Below are 22,045 nucleotides of genomic sequence, written 5' to 3'. Positions count from 1 at the left end.
ATTTACTTTATGATTCATAACAGTAGCAAAATTACAGTTATGAAGTAGCAATGAACATAATTTTATGGTTGGGGGTCACCACAACATGAGGAACTATATTAAAGGGTCGCTGCATTAGGAAGGTTGAGAACCACTGGTAGGTGTTTGCCCAAAGATCGAAAGAATTTTCATATTTTCTTTCATTAAACGTAAATGTTGCCTTGAGATTTGTTTTGTACTCAGTTATTTGATTTAATAACTTAATATGGAGCATTCTTGTTTTTGGTAGTATACTGTGAGATTAGATATTAGTGCTTCTTTTTGCCACAAAAGACTACATATTCATTTACCAACCAGCGCATAAAGTAAAAGGTGACTCTAGTAGTATAGCTTATCATGTACAGTAGATATGGAAGTATACAGGAGAGAAAAAGAAAGCAATACAAGAGAAATTATAATTAGACAAAATCCCCAAAATAATATTCAGGTCCTGGCCAAGTGGCTCAGTTGGTTGAAGTGTCATCCTATACACCAAAAATTTGCAGGTTCAATCCCACTTTGAGGTGCATACAGGAGGTAACCAATTGACGATTCTCACATCTACATCTCTCTCTCTCAAATAAATAACATATATCCTTGGGTAAAAATTAAAAATAATAACAATAGACCTGGCCTCTGTGGCTCAGTTGGTTGATTGTTGTTATCCCATGCATGGCTTTCGATTCCTGGTCAGAACACTTGCCCAGGTTGTGGGTTCAGTCCTCAATAGGGAGCATTCAGGAGGCAACCAATTGATATTCCTCTCTCATCAATGCTTCTCTCTCTTTCTCCCCTTAAAAAAATCAGTTGAAACATATTTAAAATAATAATAATGTTCAGTATACTTTAGTGTAACGCAGTTAGAAGTAATAAAACTTAAGTGACAAAAAATCCTATATAATAAAAGGCTAATATGCAAATAGACCAAAGAGTGGAACGACCGGTTACTGTGAGGTGCACTGACCACCAGGGGGCATATGCTCAATGCAGGAGCTGCCCCCAAGTGGTCATTGTGCTCCCACAGGCACTCAGCCAGAAGCTGTGATCATGGCTAGCGAGCACAGCAGAAGTGGCAAGAGCCTCTCCCACCTCTGCTGCAGCACTAAAGATGTCTAGACTGCCGGCTTAGGCCTGCTACCCATGTCTGAGTTGAGCTCAGAGACAGAGGCCAAGCTTGGTCTCAACTACCTTGCTCAAGACAATCTTCCATGCCTCTCAGACTTGCACTTAAATCTTCACTTAATATTGCAGCTTGGAAAAGCTCTCTTGTTCTCTTTTAGTTTCTAAACTGCATGGGTATCTCCCCCTTCCACTTGCCCAAAACTAAATTTATGGGAATTTACATCTTCCCCTAGAAAAAAAAAAATTCCTTGGCATTTTCACTTATGTTTTTTTCTGACTTAGATTAACCTTAATTTTACAGCTCTATGACTCAAAGTATTGGATTTGAACTAGTAGAATGGCTTCACCTTGAAGCTTGTTAGAAATGCAGAATATCAGTCCCCAGACCAGCTCTATTCAATCAGAATATGCAAGTTCTGTTGCTACTTGTTTCGTAGACTGGTCCATAGGATTTAAGAAATACTTTTCCTCTTGTTTGCTTTGAAAGACCAGGAAGTGTTTTATTAATTGAATTTGTCTTTATACCACTTCCTCAATGGAGCCAAACTTAGTTATCCGCCACCAATTTAGACCTCATTTTTCTGTTCCAAATCATTTTATCTATTTCATTTTCCTCTAAAAATTTTCAAAAAAATCAGACAAGCACAAGAAATAGGCAGCCTTTCATTATTCTCGTTTTCTTATAAAGGATAAATGTGTGTATTTGTTGTCCCAACATTCCTGTACATGTCCCATTTTAGGAATGACTCTACATGTAAAATGACGACTGTTTTCTATATATAGGTGTTTGCTATTACTTAGAATATAATCAATTTTTTCTAGTGATCTTTTGTCCCATTTTAGTTTATACTTTCTTTTATAAAATCTATTTCATTTTTCTCTCTTAAGATATTTTTTATGAAACCTTTATTCCTTGATTTTGAGTCAACTTAGTTCTCTTTCAGTTTACTCCTTTGTTATTTGGCATCTTGCTTCAGGATTCTTAGATCATACCCTTTATGATTTAAGAGGAAAGAATTATGTTATCCATGTTTGCCCTAATCTATCTGTGGCATGTCATAGGATACAGAGCTTGTTGTATAAAATGACATTAAGAATCAATCAATTTTGTTCAGATTTGCTATTGTTATTTGATGTGGTTTATTTCTGCAGATAAAGACTTTCATTATTACTGTATAAATAACAAGAGCAAAAAAGCTCCCCCAACCCTCCAGAGAATCAGCTAAGCAGTGCTGAAGTGCCAGTAATTTTTATTTATATATTAGTAATATTCCTCATGTGATTCTGATGCTCATAGAGATTGAGAACTAACAAATTTGCTCACAGAGAGCCAGAAGTTATAATTGAATATTAGCATGACATGATTTTATTTAAATTTTAAAAATTAGACAATTTTTGTGTATAATCAGTAGGCAACCAAAATCAATTTTAAAGATGTGATTGGGAGATCAGAAACTGCATTAAGGCTTTGTCAAAGTAGAACGGGTGGTGTTATAGGAGAAGTTTCAAAACTTGGCACAGTCTATCAGATGCTTAGAGTGTGTGTGTTTTTAATACTTGTTCGACTAAGTTATCTTATGCCCGTTTCTGATAGTCAATTACGTACAAATAGAGTACAAATGTATATCCTACCTAGTAAAAGAGAAATATGCAAATTAACTCTCCCTCCACTATGCTCAAGCCATGCCCACCAGCTAATCAGAAGGAGTATGCAAATTAACCCAACTAAGATGGTGGTGGCCACAGAGTTGGAGTGAGCAGGAGGCTTAGGTTGCCTCCGGCAATGGAGGAAGCCAAGCTTCCCGCCTGCCCTGGCTGGCCCTGGGCTTCACTCAAGGCTACAAAGTTTCAATTATAGAAGATAAATAAATCTCAGATAACTGCTTTTAGCTGGCTGTGGCCTCTGTTCAAGGAGGGTCTGGGAGTCTGGGTTGGCAGGGGCAACCCAGGCTTCCAGCTGGACTTGGGCTCTGCTCAAGGCTACATAGTTTCAATTATAGAAGATAAATAAATCCCAGGAAAAAAAGAAAAAAAGGAGATGCTGGGAGCTTGGGTCACCGGGGGGCGTGGCCAGCCTGAAAACGGCCATCAGCCCCTCACCCAGGCTGGCCAGACACCCTCCCCCCAGGGGGAGCTCTGCTCAGCTACAAGCCAGACTGATGGCTGCCAGCACAGCGGTGGTGACGGGAGCCTCTCCCACCTCCTCAGCAGCGCTAAGGATGTACAACTGCAGCTTATGCCTGCTCCCTGATGGCAAGTGGACATTCCCCAAGGGCTTCCGGGCTGCCAGAGGGATGTCTGACTACCAGCTTAAGCCTGATCACCCAGGGAGCAGGCCTAAGACAGCACGTGGACATCCCCTGAGGAGTCCCAGACTGCGAGGGGGCACAGGCCCAGCTGAGTCCCACCTCCCCCACCCCCCGAGTGCACAAATTTTTGTGCACTGGGCCTCTAGTTAATCTATGATATGCCAAATATTGAGGCTAATATTTGTCATGTGCTTTTCTTAGGTGTAACTTTATATTTTTCTTTTATTATTGCATTTATTCATTCATTTGATAAATAATTTTAATGCCTATAGTATGCGCCAAATAGTGTTAACTAGTAGAGTGTCTATTTGTAATAAGAATTGTATATTTTACAAAGGGCTATAGATTTTATACAGGTATTTTCATTAAATCATTTTACCTATCCTCATTGCTAAGAAATTAAAAAGGTATTTTTGAATTGGTACAACCTTTCTGGAGGACAACTTAACTATAGGTGTCAAAAACGTTTAAGGTGTGCCATACATAATGGTTATTTCTGCAAGTAGTTAGGTATTGCTATAGTTGCTGATGTACTATCCTTACCCTTACCATGTATGCTTTGAGTTGTGGAATAACCACTATAAAGCAAATGCTATGGAAACATTGAATACATATCTTTTTTTGAACACAGCCTATTTCTACACATAATCCTGGACTGCAAAGTAACTGCTGCTATGTCATAATGGAAAATATATTGTTCAAATAATATGTTCCATCTACATTTCTTCTTTCAAATTTACTATCTTAATACGCAACTCTATCTTTAAATCAAATAACATTCGGCAATAAATAGAGGCCTGCTTTTACAAGTATTGGCAAAGAAATACCTTTTTAAAAAATTGTTTTTTCTAGTTTATGTACATTTATATAAAAATGCACAGCAACTATAAATCACCTGTGGTACTAATTCTTAGGGGTTATAACAAACAATATTAGTAATGACCAAATATTATCCACATAGTCTCCTAATTAGTCTAATTTATGTTATGAATGCATACTAATTAGGGTATAAAGATTCTTAGTTTTATCAGCATGTTATTGGCCCATATTTTATATCAGTGAAATGGGAATATTAAATTATGTTCATAAATGATTGTAGATAATGTTTTTGTTTCATGTTTGTTATTCATATTACCATATTACTCCTAAAGGTAAAACAATTTCTTGAAGAAGTTTCATTTAGTGTACACAGCATGTTCTATTTTAGTCTCCTTTATCACAGTGAAATTCAAATTATTTTACATTTCTACACGGATATATAACATTTAAGTTCATAGAAGAGGAGGATATTACTATACATGGTGATCATCTGTTCAGCAGCAAAAAGGTCAAGAAGCTAAATGAATATGCCCTCAAGTCTATAAGTGAAAAATAGATCTTGTAAGCTAGAGAGACTCTAAGGTAATTAATTTTGGAACTTCAGCTACAGCACAATTGTACAATGCATTTCCCACGTAATCTGTTGGCAATGCTCATACATATGAGTTACATAGGTAGTGGATTGAGAGGTTGTTGCCATTGAGTATTTTCCATGGGCATTTTGCCCCAAGCATTTTTGCTGAGAACATTTTCTCCGTTTAACTAATGGCCTTAAGCCAATTTTGCCTTAAATAAGATAAAAATTAGAACAAATAAAGGAGGGGCATTAAAAATGAATAGCAATTCAGGGATAAGCAAGACACACACACACACACACACACACACACACACACACAAAACATCACAGATATGGGGAACATAATGGTGATTACCAGAAGGCAGGGGGGTTGAGGGAGCTAAAAGAGGCTCTAAGGGGGTTAAATGGTGATGGAAGGAGATTTGGGGAGGTGAACACACAATGCAATATACAGATGATGTATTATCAATTGAACACTTGAACCCTATATAATTTTATTAATCAATGTCACTCCAACAAATTAGATAGGAAAGTACAGAAAATTAATAACAAAAGTTGTAATACTTTATTGCAAAGATATATTTGAATATATTTTAAATATGTGTAGATTTATGACAATATTGTGCAAATAACTAATTTTATTTTGTGGATTGTACCAAAAGACTTGTTTACATGCTATGAGAAATGTGGGTTCAACTCTGTGCCCTCTAGGAGGATCCTCAGCACCTCATGTACTATGTTTCAAAACAAAACTAAATAAACGAACAAAATCACAACAGGAAACTCTTGGGGCAAAATCATCTCATCTGGAAGAAATATTAACTACTGTAAGACCACCACTATTGAACTGTTTTCTTCACTACTTTGTCAATGGAGAAATGAAAATAAACAGATCAACTAAAAAAAAAATGCTGTCAACCAGTTATTTTATCTTGTTTCACTACCAAATTGCCTATGGCCAGTCAGTTATGCAGCAAAAATGTTTGTGGCAAAAATGTTTTCTGTAGCAAAGATGGTACAGTGACAGTACCTATGATACATAGTGTTTGGGGTGAGCAGAATCACCCCTCTGTGGGCTTTTGCATCACCAAGTTTGAAGAATAAACTCTCAGACTAAAAGATGTCTTTAGTAGAAATGTAGAAAATTGTTGCAAGTGTATGCAAACTTTCCCTGGGGAGGGCTCCCCAATGGGGAACCCCCCTGAGGGGGGTCCTCAAAAGGGAAAGCCTGCTCTCGCTCTCTCTGAAATGGAAAAATATCAATCTAAAAAATCATCTATTTTTCTCTGGGTTTATAAAGGTTGAACATGACCCTTTCTAATTGGGCCCTTCCTTAATTTAGGACCTCGTGCTTTCCTCATTGGTCACTCTGCTACATAGTATCAGTTTCAAAATCCAAAGCTCATGTGCTGCCCCTCTCATTCTCTTCCCCTTATCTTCCAACATTCCTCTATTATCTGTGAAAGTGTGTTCCCCTCTTCCTGTATCTCCTGACTTTTCTCTATCCTTCGTAAAAGTAAGATACGCATTTTGGCATCTTCAATCCCCCACTATGTATTCCTGTCCCATGGACCTCCCCGCCTTATTCTCAGAAATTGCCTGGCCTGTCTCTAAAATTCCCTTCACCTAGAACTGTGGGTTGATAAGTACATAAAGGAAGTTCATCATTTCAAAGGGACCTTGTTATAATCTATCAATAGAAGAAATCAATCTTTGAATATAAATTGTCAATATTCTAATTTTTAAAAATTGATGATTTTGTTGAGTGGTGTTTCAATTTGATAATATTATTTCCTTAATTGTAAAGATAATGAATTGTAGAGATATTGAATACAAACTCTTAGAATTACAAATATAAAACTATGATTCCTTAGACTTTCCAAATATAAGAGTAATGAATCCTTCTGCAGAAAACTGCACATACACACATTCACACAAAAATTTACAAACAATTTGGGGAGAATCACAGACTAGTTTTACCTACCTGTAATACCAAAAGTTATTTTCCAAAGCTGAATAGAAGCTCCTCTGAAGCAAGGGATATTTGTTTTACTTCCTCATGTACGAATAGAATATAGATTCTAACTTTGACTCATTGAAGAGGATGACTTTGTGGCTTAAGACTAAATATGGATAGTGAATATTCATCAATAGTAATAAAATATATGAAGTTACACTAGGGTTTTAGAATTTCTATTGATTTCTCCATTTGTAACTCAGGGTAAATAATAATTCTACTTGACCGTATATAAAATTTGTTTTGTATCTTCAGAATAAAAGTTTTATAAAAATTAAGTTTGAAAAAATATATAGATATTTGTTGCTTGTTATCTCACCTGGACACTTTATTATTATTTTTATCACATTTTTTTCTTTGTAACAATTCACATTTCCCATTAATATATTCATCCACATGGCGCACACATCTAAGATACAATAGTAAATGCAGCTTTTATCTAAACTCCCTTCTCTTTTATATTTTACTTTCATCCTTCTGGGGACTGTTTTCCTCCATGAATCCATCTGGATTATACCCATTCTAACCATATTCTTTTCTCTTGGTTAAGGTTAATGTTATATGAGCATGTAGTTTGCGGTTATTTCAAATATGTTCTTGGCCAGATTGTAACATTTGAAAGCAAGGGTCACGTTTTCACTACAGCATTTCACATAGTAAATGTTTAGTCAATAATGAATAACTCAGTATTGAGAGAGGTATTTCCCTGAATTAAAAAAAAAAAAAGTAAAAAGCAGAATGAATGGGTAAATAGTGTGGATAACATGCCATTCATATCCCATAGGCTAATACTAAATAAAGTAGGTTAACTCAAATTTTGATAAAGGAAATTCCTTCTTTCAAAAAATATCATTACAATTTCAAATTTTACTAGAAATTAACAGTGTGTCCTTATGAGTGCAGAATTATTTAAAAGACTATCATTAGCAAGTCTGCTAGTCATCCATAGCAAACTGTAACTTAAACAGTATTTGATCAAAGTGTATTAAAATTTATATATATATGTATGTATTGGGTTAAATTAGATTTTCTTAAAATACAATGAGGGAATATTTACAAATTTATCTATGGGTTCTTTAAGGATCTAAATATTTATTGAGTTTTATTTCTTCTTTGAATTATGCAGCATAATTATGGAAATTTAATAATATGTACCTACAGAGTTAAAAATGTCAACAATATATTTCTGAGAGGTGAAACATTCTTAAGGTAGGTAATTTATAGAAATTATAGAAATTTTTACTAAGTTTTCTATTGAATGAAATACTTAACCAGTTAACTGCCACCCATCTAAAATGAAAACCATCCCCATTTAATATTTTGAATTTAATTTAAAAAATCAATTAGCAATGAATGTTATAAAAATAAATATATTACTCATAATTAGGGTTTTCTTGAATATTTTCAGCTGAAAATTGTCATGAAAAATGATTTTAAAGTTGATCAGGGCTGCCACTTAGGGAAAATGTGTTTTTTTTTCATGGACACACGTAGGCTGTGGGGAAGGTCCGCTGCTTGCATCTACAGATGCTTATGGCACACAATGGGTTAATAATTACTTCTTTTGCTGTGTAGAATATGTAAACATCTAGTTTCCCCTTCTTATCTTAGCACTTTGAAAACAGACATATTCCTCTACTTCTCAAATGTCACTTCTTTATTCTTTGGAAATATTTATTATCATCTGATTCTCAATGATTTTTTAAAGCTAGTGTTCATTGTTATTTTGTGATTAATATACTGTTAAATTGAGTATGACCTTATCCACACTACCATTTTCCAGTACAAAAATTTTTAAACCAAACTGAAACATAAGGCAGAGAAAGCAAAGACACATGGATATCATCCTTAATAAGTCCCTCAAATGATAATTTTGAAGCTTAAAAAATGTCTTTGTCTCTTCAATTCTAGGGAATATGACACTTAATTTTTAGGCTCTTTTAATCCAAAATTGACTGTTTTGTTCTGATTGGCTATTTTAAAATCAAATATATATTTCATAGAAACAAAACAAGAACATTCTTATAAATCCTCTATGCAATAGCCAAAAATCTAATAACAATGCAAGTGTACATCAACTGGAGAATAACATTTATTAGGACATCCCCTGAGGGCTCCCAGACTGTGAGTGTGTGCAGGCTAGGCTGAGGGACACCCTCTGCCCCCGCCAGTGCATGAATGTTCATGCATCGGGCCTCTAGTATTACTATAATGGAATACCACAAACAGTTAAATGAATCACAGCTACAAAAATTGATGAATCTCATATACATACTAAGTGAAAGAAGCCAGTACCAAACAATGACTATTTTATGATTTTATTTGAAAAAATTTAAAATAGCAAATTAATCTATTTAATCTTCAGAATTGTGGTTACTCTAGGAGGAGCATAGTGACCAAAAGGGGGTACAAAAAAGCCTCTGAGTTGATGGTAAAGTTATTTTATTACCTAGGTTTTGCTTATACAGGTGTACTTATTTTGTGAAAATATCATAAACTTTCCAATATGTATTTTGTTCTTTTTGCATATATATAATATTTTATTTAAAATATTTATTAAAAAGGAACATAATTTTTGTACTGTTCTATCTTAGTCTAATATTCATGCAATAAAGTGTTATATAATCATAGTGTGTTTATCTTAATATATTTGAGTGAAAATGATATATTTTATCTATTTTTACTTTTGTCAGTGGATTAGACTTAATGTTGTATGACTGCCCTTTCCCTTTTAAAAAATGAGGTGTTTATAATTTTTGGTCTATTTTTGTTAAGAATTAACAGGCTTATTCTGATAGTGGAATATTCTTTTTCAGTATCAGCTTTATTTTCAGAAAATTCTATATGCCCATCCAGAATTTTTAAAATATTTCTTTCTTTGTTACTATTTTTTAAGTTCTAAATAATCATACTTTTAATTAAGATAAAGTGATAAAAATTAAAGTAAAATTAGTTAATACCGCATTTGGTTAAAAAATTAGTAACATTTATTATTTCTCATAGATAATTTAGAATACTGATTTCTATTCTGCATTTTAACTGTTATGAAACCCATAAAAATTGACAAAATTCTGTTAGAAAGAATACCCCAATATATAACCAGAGATTTGAATCCATTATATACATACTACATTAGCAATGTAAAAAATAGGGGGTGATCTGTAACTGTGGGTAACCACTTGGATATTTACTGGTTAGCAGTTATTGCGAACTTCTGCAATAGCATTAAGAAACTATCACACTAACATGAAGTATTTAAACTGCAACACTAAAATGAGAGTGTGGTGATTTTACCTTGAGTATGGATGAATTTGTCACTTTTTTTTTTTAAATTTAAGATGTATTTGTTGAATAGAAAGTACATTACTTTTTTAAATATTTAAAAAAAAATCATCTTACACTTCTCCATTGGCAAACCTTAAAGCAATAGATTTTGAAAATCAATATGTCCATGCAAGGCTGTTGCATGAGTCTATATTTTCCTAGCTACACTCATTGCATTATAGTCAGGAGGAAAAAAATATATATATGGCAAAGTATGCCATCTCTCTAAACCATGCGTTTCAGAGAATCTAAAGAATTTAAGATATTTTTCACCTGGCCTTCTCCCTAGCCTTTCTTTTAACACTGTTTTAGAGTACTTTGCATCTGGTTTTAGGACACATTTTTGCATGTATAATCACAGCTCTGAAATAAGAACCTTTGTTGTTGCTTAATAATATTATTGTGGAACCTTCTAGTAGAAGATAGCACTCCATCGTCTGTGTTGTTTCTGAGATGCTGTATTGATTCTGTATCAGAGATTGATCATTTAGAATAGCCTTTCCCCAAAACATAAGGTGTCCTTTCTTCAGGCAGAAGTCTTTCTAAATGTTTAGCACATGCCTTTAGTTTACTAAGGGTACAGAATTAATACTAAGTGTGCAAAATAAACACAAGTGTCTTTATCAAATTGGTAAATTACACATTGCTAAGGAGATGTTAGTATAAGCCATCCAAACATTTAAAAAAAACGACATCAAAATTAAAGAGTTACTTTGAGCCCCATTGATTGGTGGCTCTGTTGGTTGGAGCATCAGCCAGTACACCAAAAGGTTGTGAGTTCTATTCCCATGTCAGGGCACATACCTAGGTTGTGGGTTTATCCCCATTGGAGGCAAAGCATCTCTCTCTCTCTCAGTAGATATCTCTCTCTCTCTCTTTTTTTTCCTCCATATCTCTCTCTCTCTCTCTCTCTCTCTCTCTCTCTCTCTCTCTTTCTGTCTCTCTCTCTAAAAAATCAATAAACATATTCTTTAGTGAATATAAAAAAAGTTACTTTTAGCGCAATTTGATTTATTGTTTAATCTAGGTACATGATTCATATTCTTTCTCCTCTCCATCTCTCTCTTGCTCCAGCTCTACCTTGATTTCTATCTCTATCTTTCTCCCTCCTCCCACCCCACCAGGAGACTTTAAAAAAATATATACTGCAATGCTGAGATTTCTCCAAAGCCCTGAAGTAAAGAAACCTGACTATGCCTTTAAAGCAACTGTCATTTTCAAAATAATGTAATTTCCTTAACCCACAAGCAAATAGAAGGTACAAACTGGTTGTGTAATAATATTGCCTTCTTTATAATATTTATCATAGGTTACGCAATGTAAATTGGAGCAAATGACTTTTAAAATGACATTTATGTGGGAAAATCTTTGCAAATAATATATAGAATTTTTCTGTATGACTGGCATCTAGGAATGGAATTATTCAGGTATAGAGTAAGAAACCAACATATATTAATTTGAATCTCCTACCTGTGAATACAATTAAAATATCAGCAGACTTATATTTGACTAGAGGTCCGATGCATGAAATTTGTGCAGGGCTAAGCCTTCCTTCCCCTGGCTGCTTGACACTGGCTTCCCTCTGGCACCGGGGACATGGGCTTGCTTCGTCCGGAAGGGCGTCTGGTCTAATTAGCATATTGTGCTTTTATTATTATAGATAGTAACATTTTAGGAAATGGTCTTCTTTTAGCTTTGTAAGTTTCTGCACTCTGTTTTGACAGAGTTCACTGACTCAATGGATACCTTCAGTGAATTATAACATTGTTTTTTATTTAATTAATTTCACTAGCACAGGTTCAAGAGGACAGTAGTTTTAGATATAATATTAAATATCAAAAAGCCTTATCATTTGTGTATCCTTATAATGTCACTGTAAATAGGCTAAACATTTGTCTTGCTACCGAATTAGAGTTACAACATCAACTGTTGTCAGAGAGTGTGTTTAATTAAGAACAAGGAAAGTAACTAAGTAAGAATTTAATACTTCAGAATGTTATGGCAATGTTAAAAGGCTGTATTTTATTATGTAACATTTCTAAAACATTTTCCAATGATTTTGATTAATTGTGCTCCTGGGGTATTTTGGTGCAAGTAAATTAGAACTGATTGATGTTCCCACTAAACAAAATAACTATAACTAAAATATAGTTATTTTTTATTTGTTAATGAATATTCTGAAGAAGATTAATTCATGACTAGAAATGTAGGCATTCGGTAATTATCTGGTTGTTAAGTAGCATGTTTGTACCTATAAAATCTGCTGTTTTTGGTGGTGACTTATTTGTCTTATGAATCAGGAGGTAGAATGAAGACTGACTCATTACTGACTAGAGAGGGATAGTAGTTCATTATGGTAATTACCTGTCTCTGTAAGAGCTTTCACATATTCTATTGTTTCTAATGATTTCTAAATAAGGCTTATGAATTTGCTATGTATCACATTACCAAGAATACCCAGTATAAGTCCTGCGATTGGTCTGTTGAATGAAGTAGCAAATGAATAATTATCAACCTACAAGACATCTATGATAAAGTTATTTACACGATGCATTTCTATGGCGGTGTATGGTCTGTTGACCACCCTCTTCCTCACAAAACAAAAGAATGCCTTCTGTTGAAATAATAAAATGAGATACTGTTTTTAAAGCATCTTGCTCCTATTATTAACTTGGCTGATAATTCAACACAATCCGAGTTTATTATAGCTCGTGGTCAGGAATCATCCTATGCCTTACATCACAGCCACCGTTTTCTATAGCTCACGAGAAGCGTCAAATCTAATGAGAAACTCAGAGAGAACTAGCCCTGTTTAGGGGGCCTGTCAGGAGTTGTGAAGAGCCTGAGGTGTTATCCTTCTTGCTAGCTTACAACTTAGCCTGCCAGTTTCATGGCTTCTGGCAGAAGATATGAGACGCCTGGGAAAGAGACAACGAGTTTTATTCTTTGGACTGGCAGCATCTTTTATATTAGTTCCTAAGCGCCAGTTCCCACAAGGACGTACACAAAGGGCCAGGTGATGCCTATACACACTGGCTGACACTCCAGGAAAGAAACCCTGACCTTAAGGACATACTCTTTTATGATGGTCATTAAAATGTTTGCCCTTGGCCCGTAAGAGACATTATTATGCTGGAGAGGTAAGCATGGCTGCCCTTTGCTGCAGAATGATACACTCTTTCTGTCTCCCAATATTGTTTGTTATGCACATTTACACATATTTTAAAAGTGGACAACAGACAATAGTGCCACGAAGACCTGGGGAGCGGGGTGGAGGGAATCAATGGGGGAGAAAATGAGGACACCTGTAATACTTTGGACCATAAAGATATATTAAAAAAAAGAAAGAAAAGATAGTCCAGAAGAAAAGGGCAATAATGCTTTGCTTACAAGACCGACAGAAGCATGAGACCACAGAGTATTGTCTCTCAACAGAGCCCATGGAGGCACAGTGTCTCTTTTACTATGCCCATCAGTTCACACCAACTACAGCTATTTGAGCTAATTATTTAAGCAGCAGGGAATTAAAAATGGAAACTTATCTAAGGGATAAAAAGAGGATGATTGAATTATGTGCATCTGTTATTGTAGTGATCATATATTTGATTTATAAAGTTTTAAAGTCAAATATTGCTTTTGAGAGGTGATTACTTAAGAGAATTTGGTCAACTCAGAAATAATCTGATATACTAATTGGGTTTCCTGTGCACATTTAGATTCTCATATAGAAAAAGTTAAGCAGAAGGGAATAAAAACTGTCTACAAAGTTTGCATAAAATATATAGGGCCAATGTTCGGCAGTTTAATATGTCTAAATTTCTTCCCTTTATTGAATTTATGTAAATGATCCTGTTTAACATTTACTTGAGATAGATTTTTGTCACTTAATTAAATAAGAGTATTTGTGGCAGAGAAGTGGAAAGCAATATTTAGCTTTAGTAGGTAATTAGCCACTGAACTAAAGGTCTGATCATTTTTCTGATTTCACACTAAAATGAACAAAACGACATTCCAGGCAAGAGATGTTTTTCATTTCAAGGTGGTAAGGTTCTTTAATGATTTTGTGATTTACAAAATTCTAGTAAAGTTTGTATGGTTATTCAAAATGCAGAGTATTCAAGGCAGTTAATTCTTGAGAATCAGCTTTGGCAATGTATAGCAATGTTTCAATTTCACCAGCTAGTGACGGCAATGAACCGAAGAAATCCACTCCCAGGCACTAATAAAACCCCCAATTCTACCTTCTACATCGGCATTGTGTTGAACCTATTTGTTTTGTTTAGTCTTAATTTTGAAAATGGCATCAATGTGATCAATATATCTTTCTTATTTAAAACTCATTAAAAACACTTACAAAAGCCTTACTCTGTACAAACCTTTAATCTTTAAAGGAACTAACTACAGGAGTATTAGGTTTAAAGAACAGCTTTTTTCAGTATGATGTAGTACTTATTAATATTATTATTATTGAATTAATAGAATTGTTTATTCATATTTATTGTCTCAAAAACATTTGATTTGAATGGAGATTGATAAACATTATTTTGGCATTCATCTTCCTTACCGCCTTTCTTTAGATGTTCATTTTTCCCTTTTTTGTCCCTTTTATGTAACACTAAGATTTTAGTTTTAAGAAAAGCAATTCATCCTTCATAAACAATGCACTTTATACTTAGAAAATAAAATCAATAATTTATAACAAGAGCAACAAGTAATTTTTGTAGTTGTTTATAATATTTTATCTTTATATTTTATAATCAATATGGCTACATTTTTTGTACCATAAAGCTGACAAAATAGCAGTGATGTGAGAAGAGGCTGTGTGGTAGAATATGATTTACAGACAAAATTAGTGTGTAAAAGTCATGCCAACATTCATCTATAGATAAAGTGTCCTCAAGAATTTTGAGGGCATTGTAGTTACAAGTGCACAACTTAATATTGGGATGGCTTCTCATTCACTTAAGATCTGATTTTAGAGTCTAAAAATCTGGGTTAAAATCTTGCCTTTGCCCCTTCCTGTGACAAATTACTAAAGTCAGCTGTCTCTAAAATTATATTAAAAAACCCAGTATCTAAGTTTTATTTGTTAATGTGTAAAAATATTTGATATAGTGGTTGTTTAATAAATATCTGTAAATAAAAATTACTTTTTACTTGACTCTGGGATTTATAGAATCATAGTATCTCAAATTTCAAATGAATTTCTGTATTCTAGTCTAATTTTGCTGAGAATCTTAAGAATTCTTTAACTCCCTGTCCCCTCCTCCTCCCAAAAAGAAAGAAAATATATATTAAAGATCTATTATGAGATACTTCCAAATGAATTTTAGTATTTAATTTTCATAACTTTTACCTAAGTGGAGAATCTGAACGTCACAAAAGTAAATGAGATACTCGTGATCACATAACCAGGACAAGGATTCACACCTACATCTGTCTGAATCCAAAGCTCTGTGACTTTTCTCCACTTTATTTCATTGCTCAAAGTTTAGAGATTTGCCCAGCATAAACAGCATTTGGCAGTATCTGTGGGCCTAGGTGTCTACTTCCCACCCACTCCAACATTTCCATCTTTAATCAGTGTTCATTAATAAATATAAAATGCTTGATAAAGGCATAAACATTTGATTGCCTAATTTCATTAGTTACTGTTCTTTTTTATTAATGAAGGATTAGAGGAGACTTAGATTTAAATATATTTGCTACACTTTCTTTCATTGTAATACTAAAGGCCTAGCACACAATTCATGTGTTGGTACGGTCCTTAGGACTGCCCTGCAATCAGGGCCATCTTCCCTAGTTGCCCACAGCCAGTCCCGCCCCCCACTGCCACCCATCCCTAGTTCCCCGTTCTCCATCAGATGATCTGTTCCTGATGGCCAGGTGAAGGAACCGAGAGGTCAACTGTTCCTGCCCAGTTGTGGGCCCCACCCCCACTGCAGGTGGCCATCATGGGATAGGAGCCTGCCAGCCAGGGAAAGGGACTGAGATGTGGTCAGTGTGCCTCATAGTGACTGGTCCAGTGGTCCTTCTGGTTGTTCTGCCATTAGAGTCAATTTGCATATTACCCTTTTATTATATAGGACTAGTGGCCTGGTGCATGGATTTGTGCACATTGAAAACAAATTGGGAGCCCGCGCCTGTGTGCCTGGGGAGCTTCCATGTCCCTGTGAGCCCCTGGGAAGTTGCGTGGGGCGTCTGCTTCCTGAAAAACTATTTCCAAATGTCCCTTCTACTGCCAGTGTCATGCCTTGCCGGCCGTCCCCGGTGGACACCTTGGGCTGTGCTGGATGCTTTCCACTGCTCAGAGTCAGATAAGAGACGCTCTGAGTTGAACAATACAAAGTTAGGGATCGTGGGGGGAAGAGGTGCTCTGTTGCCCACACCCCGCCCTTCAGATCCATCTCTCTTTGACTTTTACTCCGATTGTCAGTCACCACCTATTTTACTGCTGCCTTCCTCTGTAGCTCCAGGGCAATCAGTAAGGGATGAGATTTGATCTTGATGCCTGAGACAGAGTTCCAGGAGCCCAGCGGCAATATCAGGCTCATCCTGGTTACTCCACGTATCTGTGCTTCAACTGTTCTCTGGAGATTCTAACTGCAGGCTTATGGGATATGAGGAATGTAGCAGTGCGCTAAGTGGTAGGTGGCCAGGGAAGAGCCTAATCCAAGGCCAGGCGCTGTACCACTCCCACTCACCCCAGTCCCGCTGCGTCTGCCACCGCGGCTGTGCTTGCTAGCCATGAGCCCAGCTTCTGGTTGAGCAGCACTCCCACTGTGGGAGCACACTGACCACCGGGGGGCAGCTCCTGCATTGAGTGCCTGCCCCCTGGTGGTCAGTGTACATCATAGCAACTGGCCGACTGGTTGCTCTGGTCATTCAGTCGTATCAGTCGCTTAGGCTTTTATATATGTGTGTGTGTGTGTGTGTATATATATATATATATATGTATATATATATATATATATATGTCAAATTATAAAAACAAGACTGTCAAGATTGAGACAATTAGCACTATTTCTTATTCTGTTACTCTTTTAGCATTTTATTCTGTTTCTCACTTCTGTAACACCTAATGCACACACTTTGTGTGTTTTTAAGTGTGTGTATGTATATACATATTCCCTCACATTCTATGTCATAATGAAATGACTGTGAAAATATAGTCTTGTTACTGAGTTTGTGCATGTCAATAACAAGAAAAACAAATAGTTTGATTAAAAAATGGGCAAAGGATCCAGGTGGACATTTTCCAAGGAAGACATCCTAATGGCCGAGTGGTAAATGAGAAGGTTATCAGCATCACTGATGTCAAGAAAATGCAAATAAAATCACAATTAAAAAGTCAAAATATAACAAATGTTGGTGAGGATGTTGAATGATGGGAACTATTTCTACTGTTGTTGGGGATATAATTTTGGTACAGTTGTGGGATTCTTAAAAATATTAAGAATAGAACTAAATACCAGGTGATCCAGCAATTTCACTTCAAGATATCCAAGGGAAATGAAATCAGGATCTCAGCGAGACACCTGCACTCTCATGGTCATTGCAACATTGATACATATAGTCAAGATATGGAAATAGTCAATGTGTCTGTCAATGGATGAATGGATAAAGAAAATGTGATACACATGGATGCACACAACACACACACACACACACACACACACACACATACATACATAGTATTCAGCCTTAAAAAAAGAGGAAAACCCTATCATTTGTGACAACATGGATAACCCTGGAGAACTTTAGGCTAAGTGAAATAAGCCAGACATAGTAAGACATATAATGCATGATCTCCCTTATATGTGGCATCTAAAATAGTCCAACTCATAAAACCAAATACTAGATGGTATTTATTAGGGGATGGAGAGTGAGAGAAACGGGGAGGAGAAGTTAGTCCAAGAGGCAAAGAGTACAAAATGTGTTATTTAGGATGAATAAGTTCTGGAGATTTAATGTCAAGCTAGCAATTATAGTTAACTAGGGGCCCACTGCACGAAACGTGCAACTTGAAAGGAACTGTGGGCTGAGAGGCTGCAGTGAGCACAGAGGCGGTTCTTGGCCCATCCTCCATGCCCCTGCCTGGCCCCTCCCACCGCAGCCCCTGGTCCCCTGTCTGCTGGCAGCGTTGCTTCCACTGCTGCTGCTCCACCCCCCGCTGACGGTGCTGGCCCCGCGCGCACCCACTGATGGTGTGGGGCTATCGGGGCTGGTGCCAGCAGCGGGTGTGAGAGGGGCCGGCGCTGTCAGTGAGCGCGAGTGGAGGCTGCTGCCCCAATCACCCCTCAGGCTCAGGGGAGGTGGAGAAGCCCTGAGGGGTCATTGGGGCTGGCGCCGGGCACTGGCAACCTGTGTGAGCAGTGGCTCCGGTCCTGGTAACAGGTGCAAGCGGGGGTGGCACTAGCAGCAGATGAGAGCGCCCAGCAGGACCGCTGCGCGAGGCAGCAAATAATTTTCAGTAACCACCAGAGGCTCACCCCCATGAGAGCAACTGGTGCCGCGCCTTGGTCTGGCACCCCTGCTCAACTGCTCCACCATCCCTCGATGGCCAATGCCCACCATGTTCCATTTGCACCCCACGATGGTCAGTGCACGTCATAGTGTTCGGCTTGAGCCTCTGGTGGTTACTGAAAATCCTTTGCTCCCGTGTGCTGCGGTCCTGCCGGGTGCTTGCACCTGCTGCCGGCACTGGCCCTGCTCGCACCTGCTGCTGCTGGAGCTGCCACTCGCACCTGCTTAGGCAGCTGGCGCCAGCGCCGGGTGTTCAGCACTGATAGTGGGTATGAGTGATGGCTGCCGGCCCCAATTGCCCCTCAGGACTTCTCCACCTCCCCCTGCTCCTAAGGGGCAAAAGGGGCAGCAGTTGCAGCCCACACTTGCTGACAGCACTAGCCCTGCTTGCACCAGATGCTGGCACCAGCCCCAATTGCTCTGCGCCATCAGCACATGGCAGTGGTGGAGGAGGGAGCGGGGATGCTGGCAGACAGTGGACTGGGGGCTGTGGCAGGATGGACTGGACCCACCCCTGTACCTACTGCAGCCTGGTGGCCCATAGTTCCTTTCAAGTTGCATGAATTCGTGCACTGGGCCCCTAGTACATAGATAATACTCTAATATATACTTAGAATTGCTGAAGAATTAGATCTTAAGTGATCTCACCACACACAAAAAAGTAACTCTAAGAGGTAATGGATATTAATTAACTTGATAGAGGTAATCATTTTGCAAATTATACATATCTCAAAATATCACATTGATTACTATATATATAATATTTTTATTTTACAATAAATCTGGAAATATTTTTGAAAAAAAGTATACCTGTGTTTTTCAGTTCAAATCTGACCTAATTTTTTATTTTATTTTATTTGTTTATTTTTTTAATTTTTTTAATTGATTTTTTTACAGAGAGGAAGGGAGAGGGATAGAGAGCCAGAAACATTGATGAGAGAGAAACATCAATCAGCTGCCTTCTGCACACCCCCTACTGGGGATGTGCATTCATCAAAGGTACATGCCCTTGACTGGAATCGAACCTGGGACCCTTGAGTCCGCAGGCCGACGCTCTATCCACTGAGCCAAACCGGTTAGGGCTGACCTAATTTTTTAGATGCTATAAAATATTATGAGAAGCTTGATATAGACTACACATTTATCAAAGATTTATTTATATTATAAAAATTATTGGTGTAATCAATATTTCTATTGGTTAAATTAGTTCTGTTGAAAAAATATTTAAAATTATATTCTTCACAAACTGTATAAAATGAGAGAATACATTTGAATTTTAGGGGCTATCTTGAAACTATTTCAAAGAAGTTGATAGGATATAAGACTTCAAAGATTCAGTTTTGTGGTGGAGAATTATAAGTGATTTGGATGTTTAAGAAATGATAAGTCATGCAATGAGACTGGGACATGGAATCAAGGCTGGAAAACTGCAATTTTCCAAGTGTATTTATATCTATTAGAAAGTTCCATACTACTTTCATAACTTTCCCCTCCACTTGGTCTCTTTTTAAGATGCTACCAAATTTAGAATGATTTGGTTCACTGGATACCAAATAATATAAATGTAAAATGGAAGTATAAAATGAAAATATTTTCAAGTATTTTATCTTTGGTTATGCTTTAAAAGTCCACTGTTTCCTCAGAAATAGATATTGTGTTCATTTTGATTTGACTTTGTATGTGAAAGGGAGGTAGGTCTGAAATTAAAAGAGCAACAATTTATATTATAGAGGCAGTCGCTGTACTCTCTACAGAACCTCATGCAAATATATACTTTAAAACTTTTAAAAATTATGGCTTTGTGTTTACACAGCATGTTTGCAAATTTTTATTTAACCATTTTTTATTTTTAAATTGAATTTATTGGAGTGACATCTATATTAATAAAAGGGTAATAGGCTAATTAGACCGGGAGACCTTCTGGCATCCTTCTAGACAAAGCTATGGTTGTGGGGCCGAAGCAGCGGTGGTTAGGGGCAATCAGGCCAGGAGCGGAGGGCAATTGGGGATTATCAGGCCGGCCAGGGGGCATTTGGGGGTGAGCAGGCTGGCAAGGGGGGGGCAGTTGGGGATGAGGCCAGAAGGGGGCAGAAGGGGATGAGCAGGCTGACAGGCAGAGTGGTTAGAGCTGATCAGGCAGGCAGGCAGGTGAGCAGTAAGGAGCCATCAGTCTCGGATTGCAAGAGGGATGTCTGACTGCCGGTTTAGGCCCCCCAAAGGGATTGGGCCTAAACCGGCAGTCAGTGATCCCCGGAGGGGTCCCAGATTGGAGAGGGTGCAGGCCAGGCTGAGGGACACCCCCACCCCCATGCATGAATTTTGTGCACCAGTCCACTAGTTGGCTAATAAGATCATATAGGTTTCAATGTACATATCTATGATACATGATTATATATTGCATTGTGTGCCCAACAGCCACAATAAAATCAACTTCAGTCACCATATATTTGGCCTCCTTTACTCTTTTTTTTTTTTTTATGAATTGCAACTTCCGGGAAAGTTCCTGCTTTATTATTTCAAATAATTTCCTTGATGATGACCACCATACTGACCTAAAAAACACATTTAAAATACAAAAAACAGATTGAGTTGGTTCGTGCATTGTATTTTTACGATAGTATCTTTTGCAGATACACTTATTTTATGTGTAGATTCAAAAAATCTGCTAAAAATAATAAACATAAAAAGAGGAATACCATGAGGTGGCATTGGGGGTCTCATTCCTTGTTGTTGTGGGATGCCTGGCTGTGGTGGCATCATAGCTCCAATTGGTCCAACTGGTGGATTACCAATGGGAGTCTGTCCTGGAAGAGGAAGATTTCGTTGATATTTAGGTAACTGTGCCCTTCTTTTTTCCAACGATATATCCTCATCTGGATGGATCAACTTACTGGTTGCACTGGTTGTCGTAAGAGTAGCAGGCTTACTTGTTATTGATGCCGCTGGTTTAGCTGCAGTGCTATTTGTTGTACTAGTGGTTGAAGCTGTAGACTGTGTATAAGCAAGGAATGTAGGCTTCGGGGTTTCTCTAGTTGTTGCAGGGGTACTACTTAAGGGCGTGAAATCTGTACCAACAGGTCCTTGGACAGTTGCCTGAGCCCGTCCGGCACTGGGGAAAAGAGGCTGAGTAACTGGAGGCTGTGGAGCAGGAGCTGTTGCTGTTGGTGCAGGTGGTCTATTAAGAACACCTGGTGCTGAAACAGCCTGTGCTTGAGTCATTGGAGGAATTCCAGGACATAGAACAGGAGACGGCATACCTGGTGGCATACCAGGCATTAGAGGTGGTATTCCTGGTCCAGGTGGCATCATGCCACCCATTGGCAATTCCAGGTG

At 37.3% G+C, this 22,045-nt stretch overlaps 1 protein-coding gene across 1 annotated transcript; it reads right to left on the bottom strand.

Annotated features, from left to right (window-relative positions):
* Positions 1-21,223: 21,223 nt before the first annotated feature.
* Positions 21,224-22,045, bottom strand: LOC102770565 (BUB3-interacting and GLEBS motif-containing protein ZNF207-like; the record flags this gene model as incomplete). Its single annotated transcript, XM_015562996.1, has 2 exons — positions 21,224-21,264; positions 21,409-22,045. Coding segments are annotated over 2 exons (678 nt in total), but the record flags the coding sequence as incomplete, so codon positions are not given.

The sequence above is a fragment of the Myotis davidii genome, unplaced genomic scaffold (genome assembly GCF_000327345.1).
Source record: "Myotis davidii unplaced genomic scaffold, ASM32734v1 scaffold958, whole genome shotgun sequence".
Lineage (NCBI taxonomy): Eukaryota > Metazoa > Chordata > Mammalia > Chiroptera > Vespertilionidae > Myotis > Myotis davidii.
Note: the sequence above shows the minus strand (reverse complement) of the source record. Positions and strands in the feature narration are given on the sequence as shown.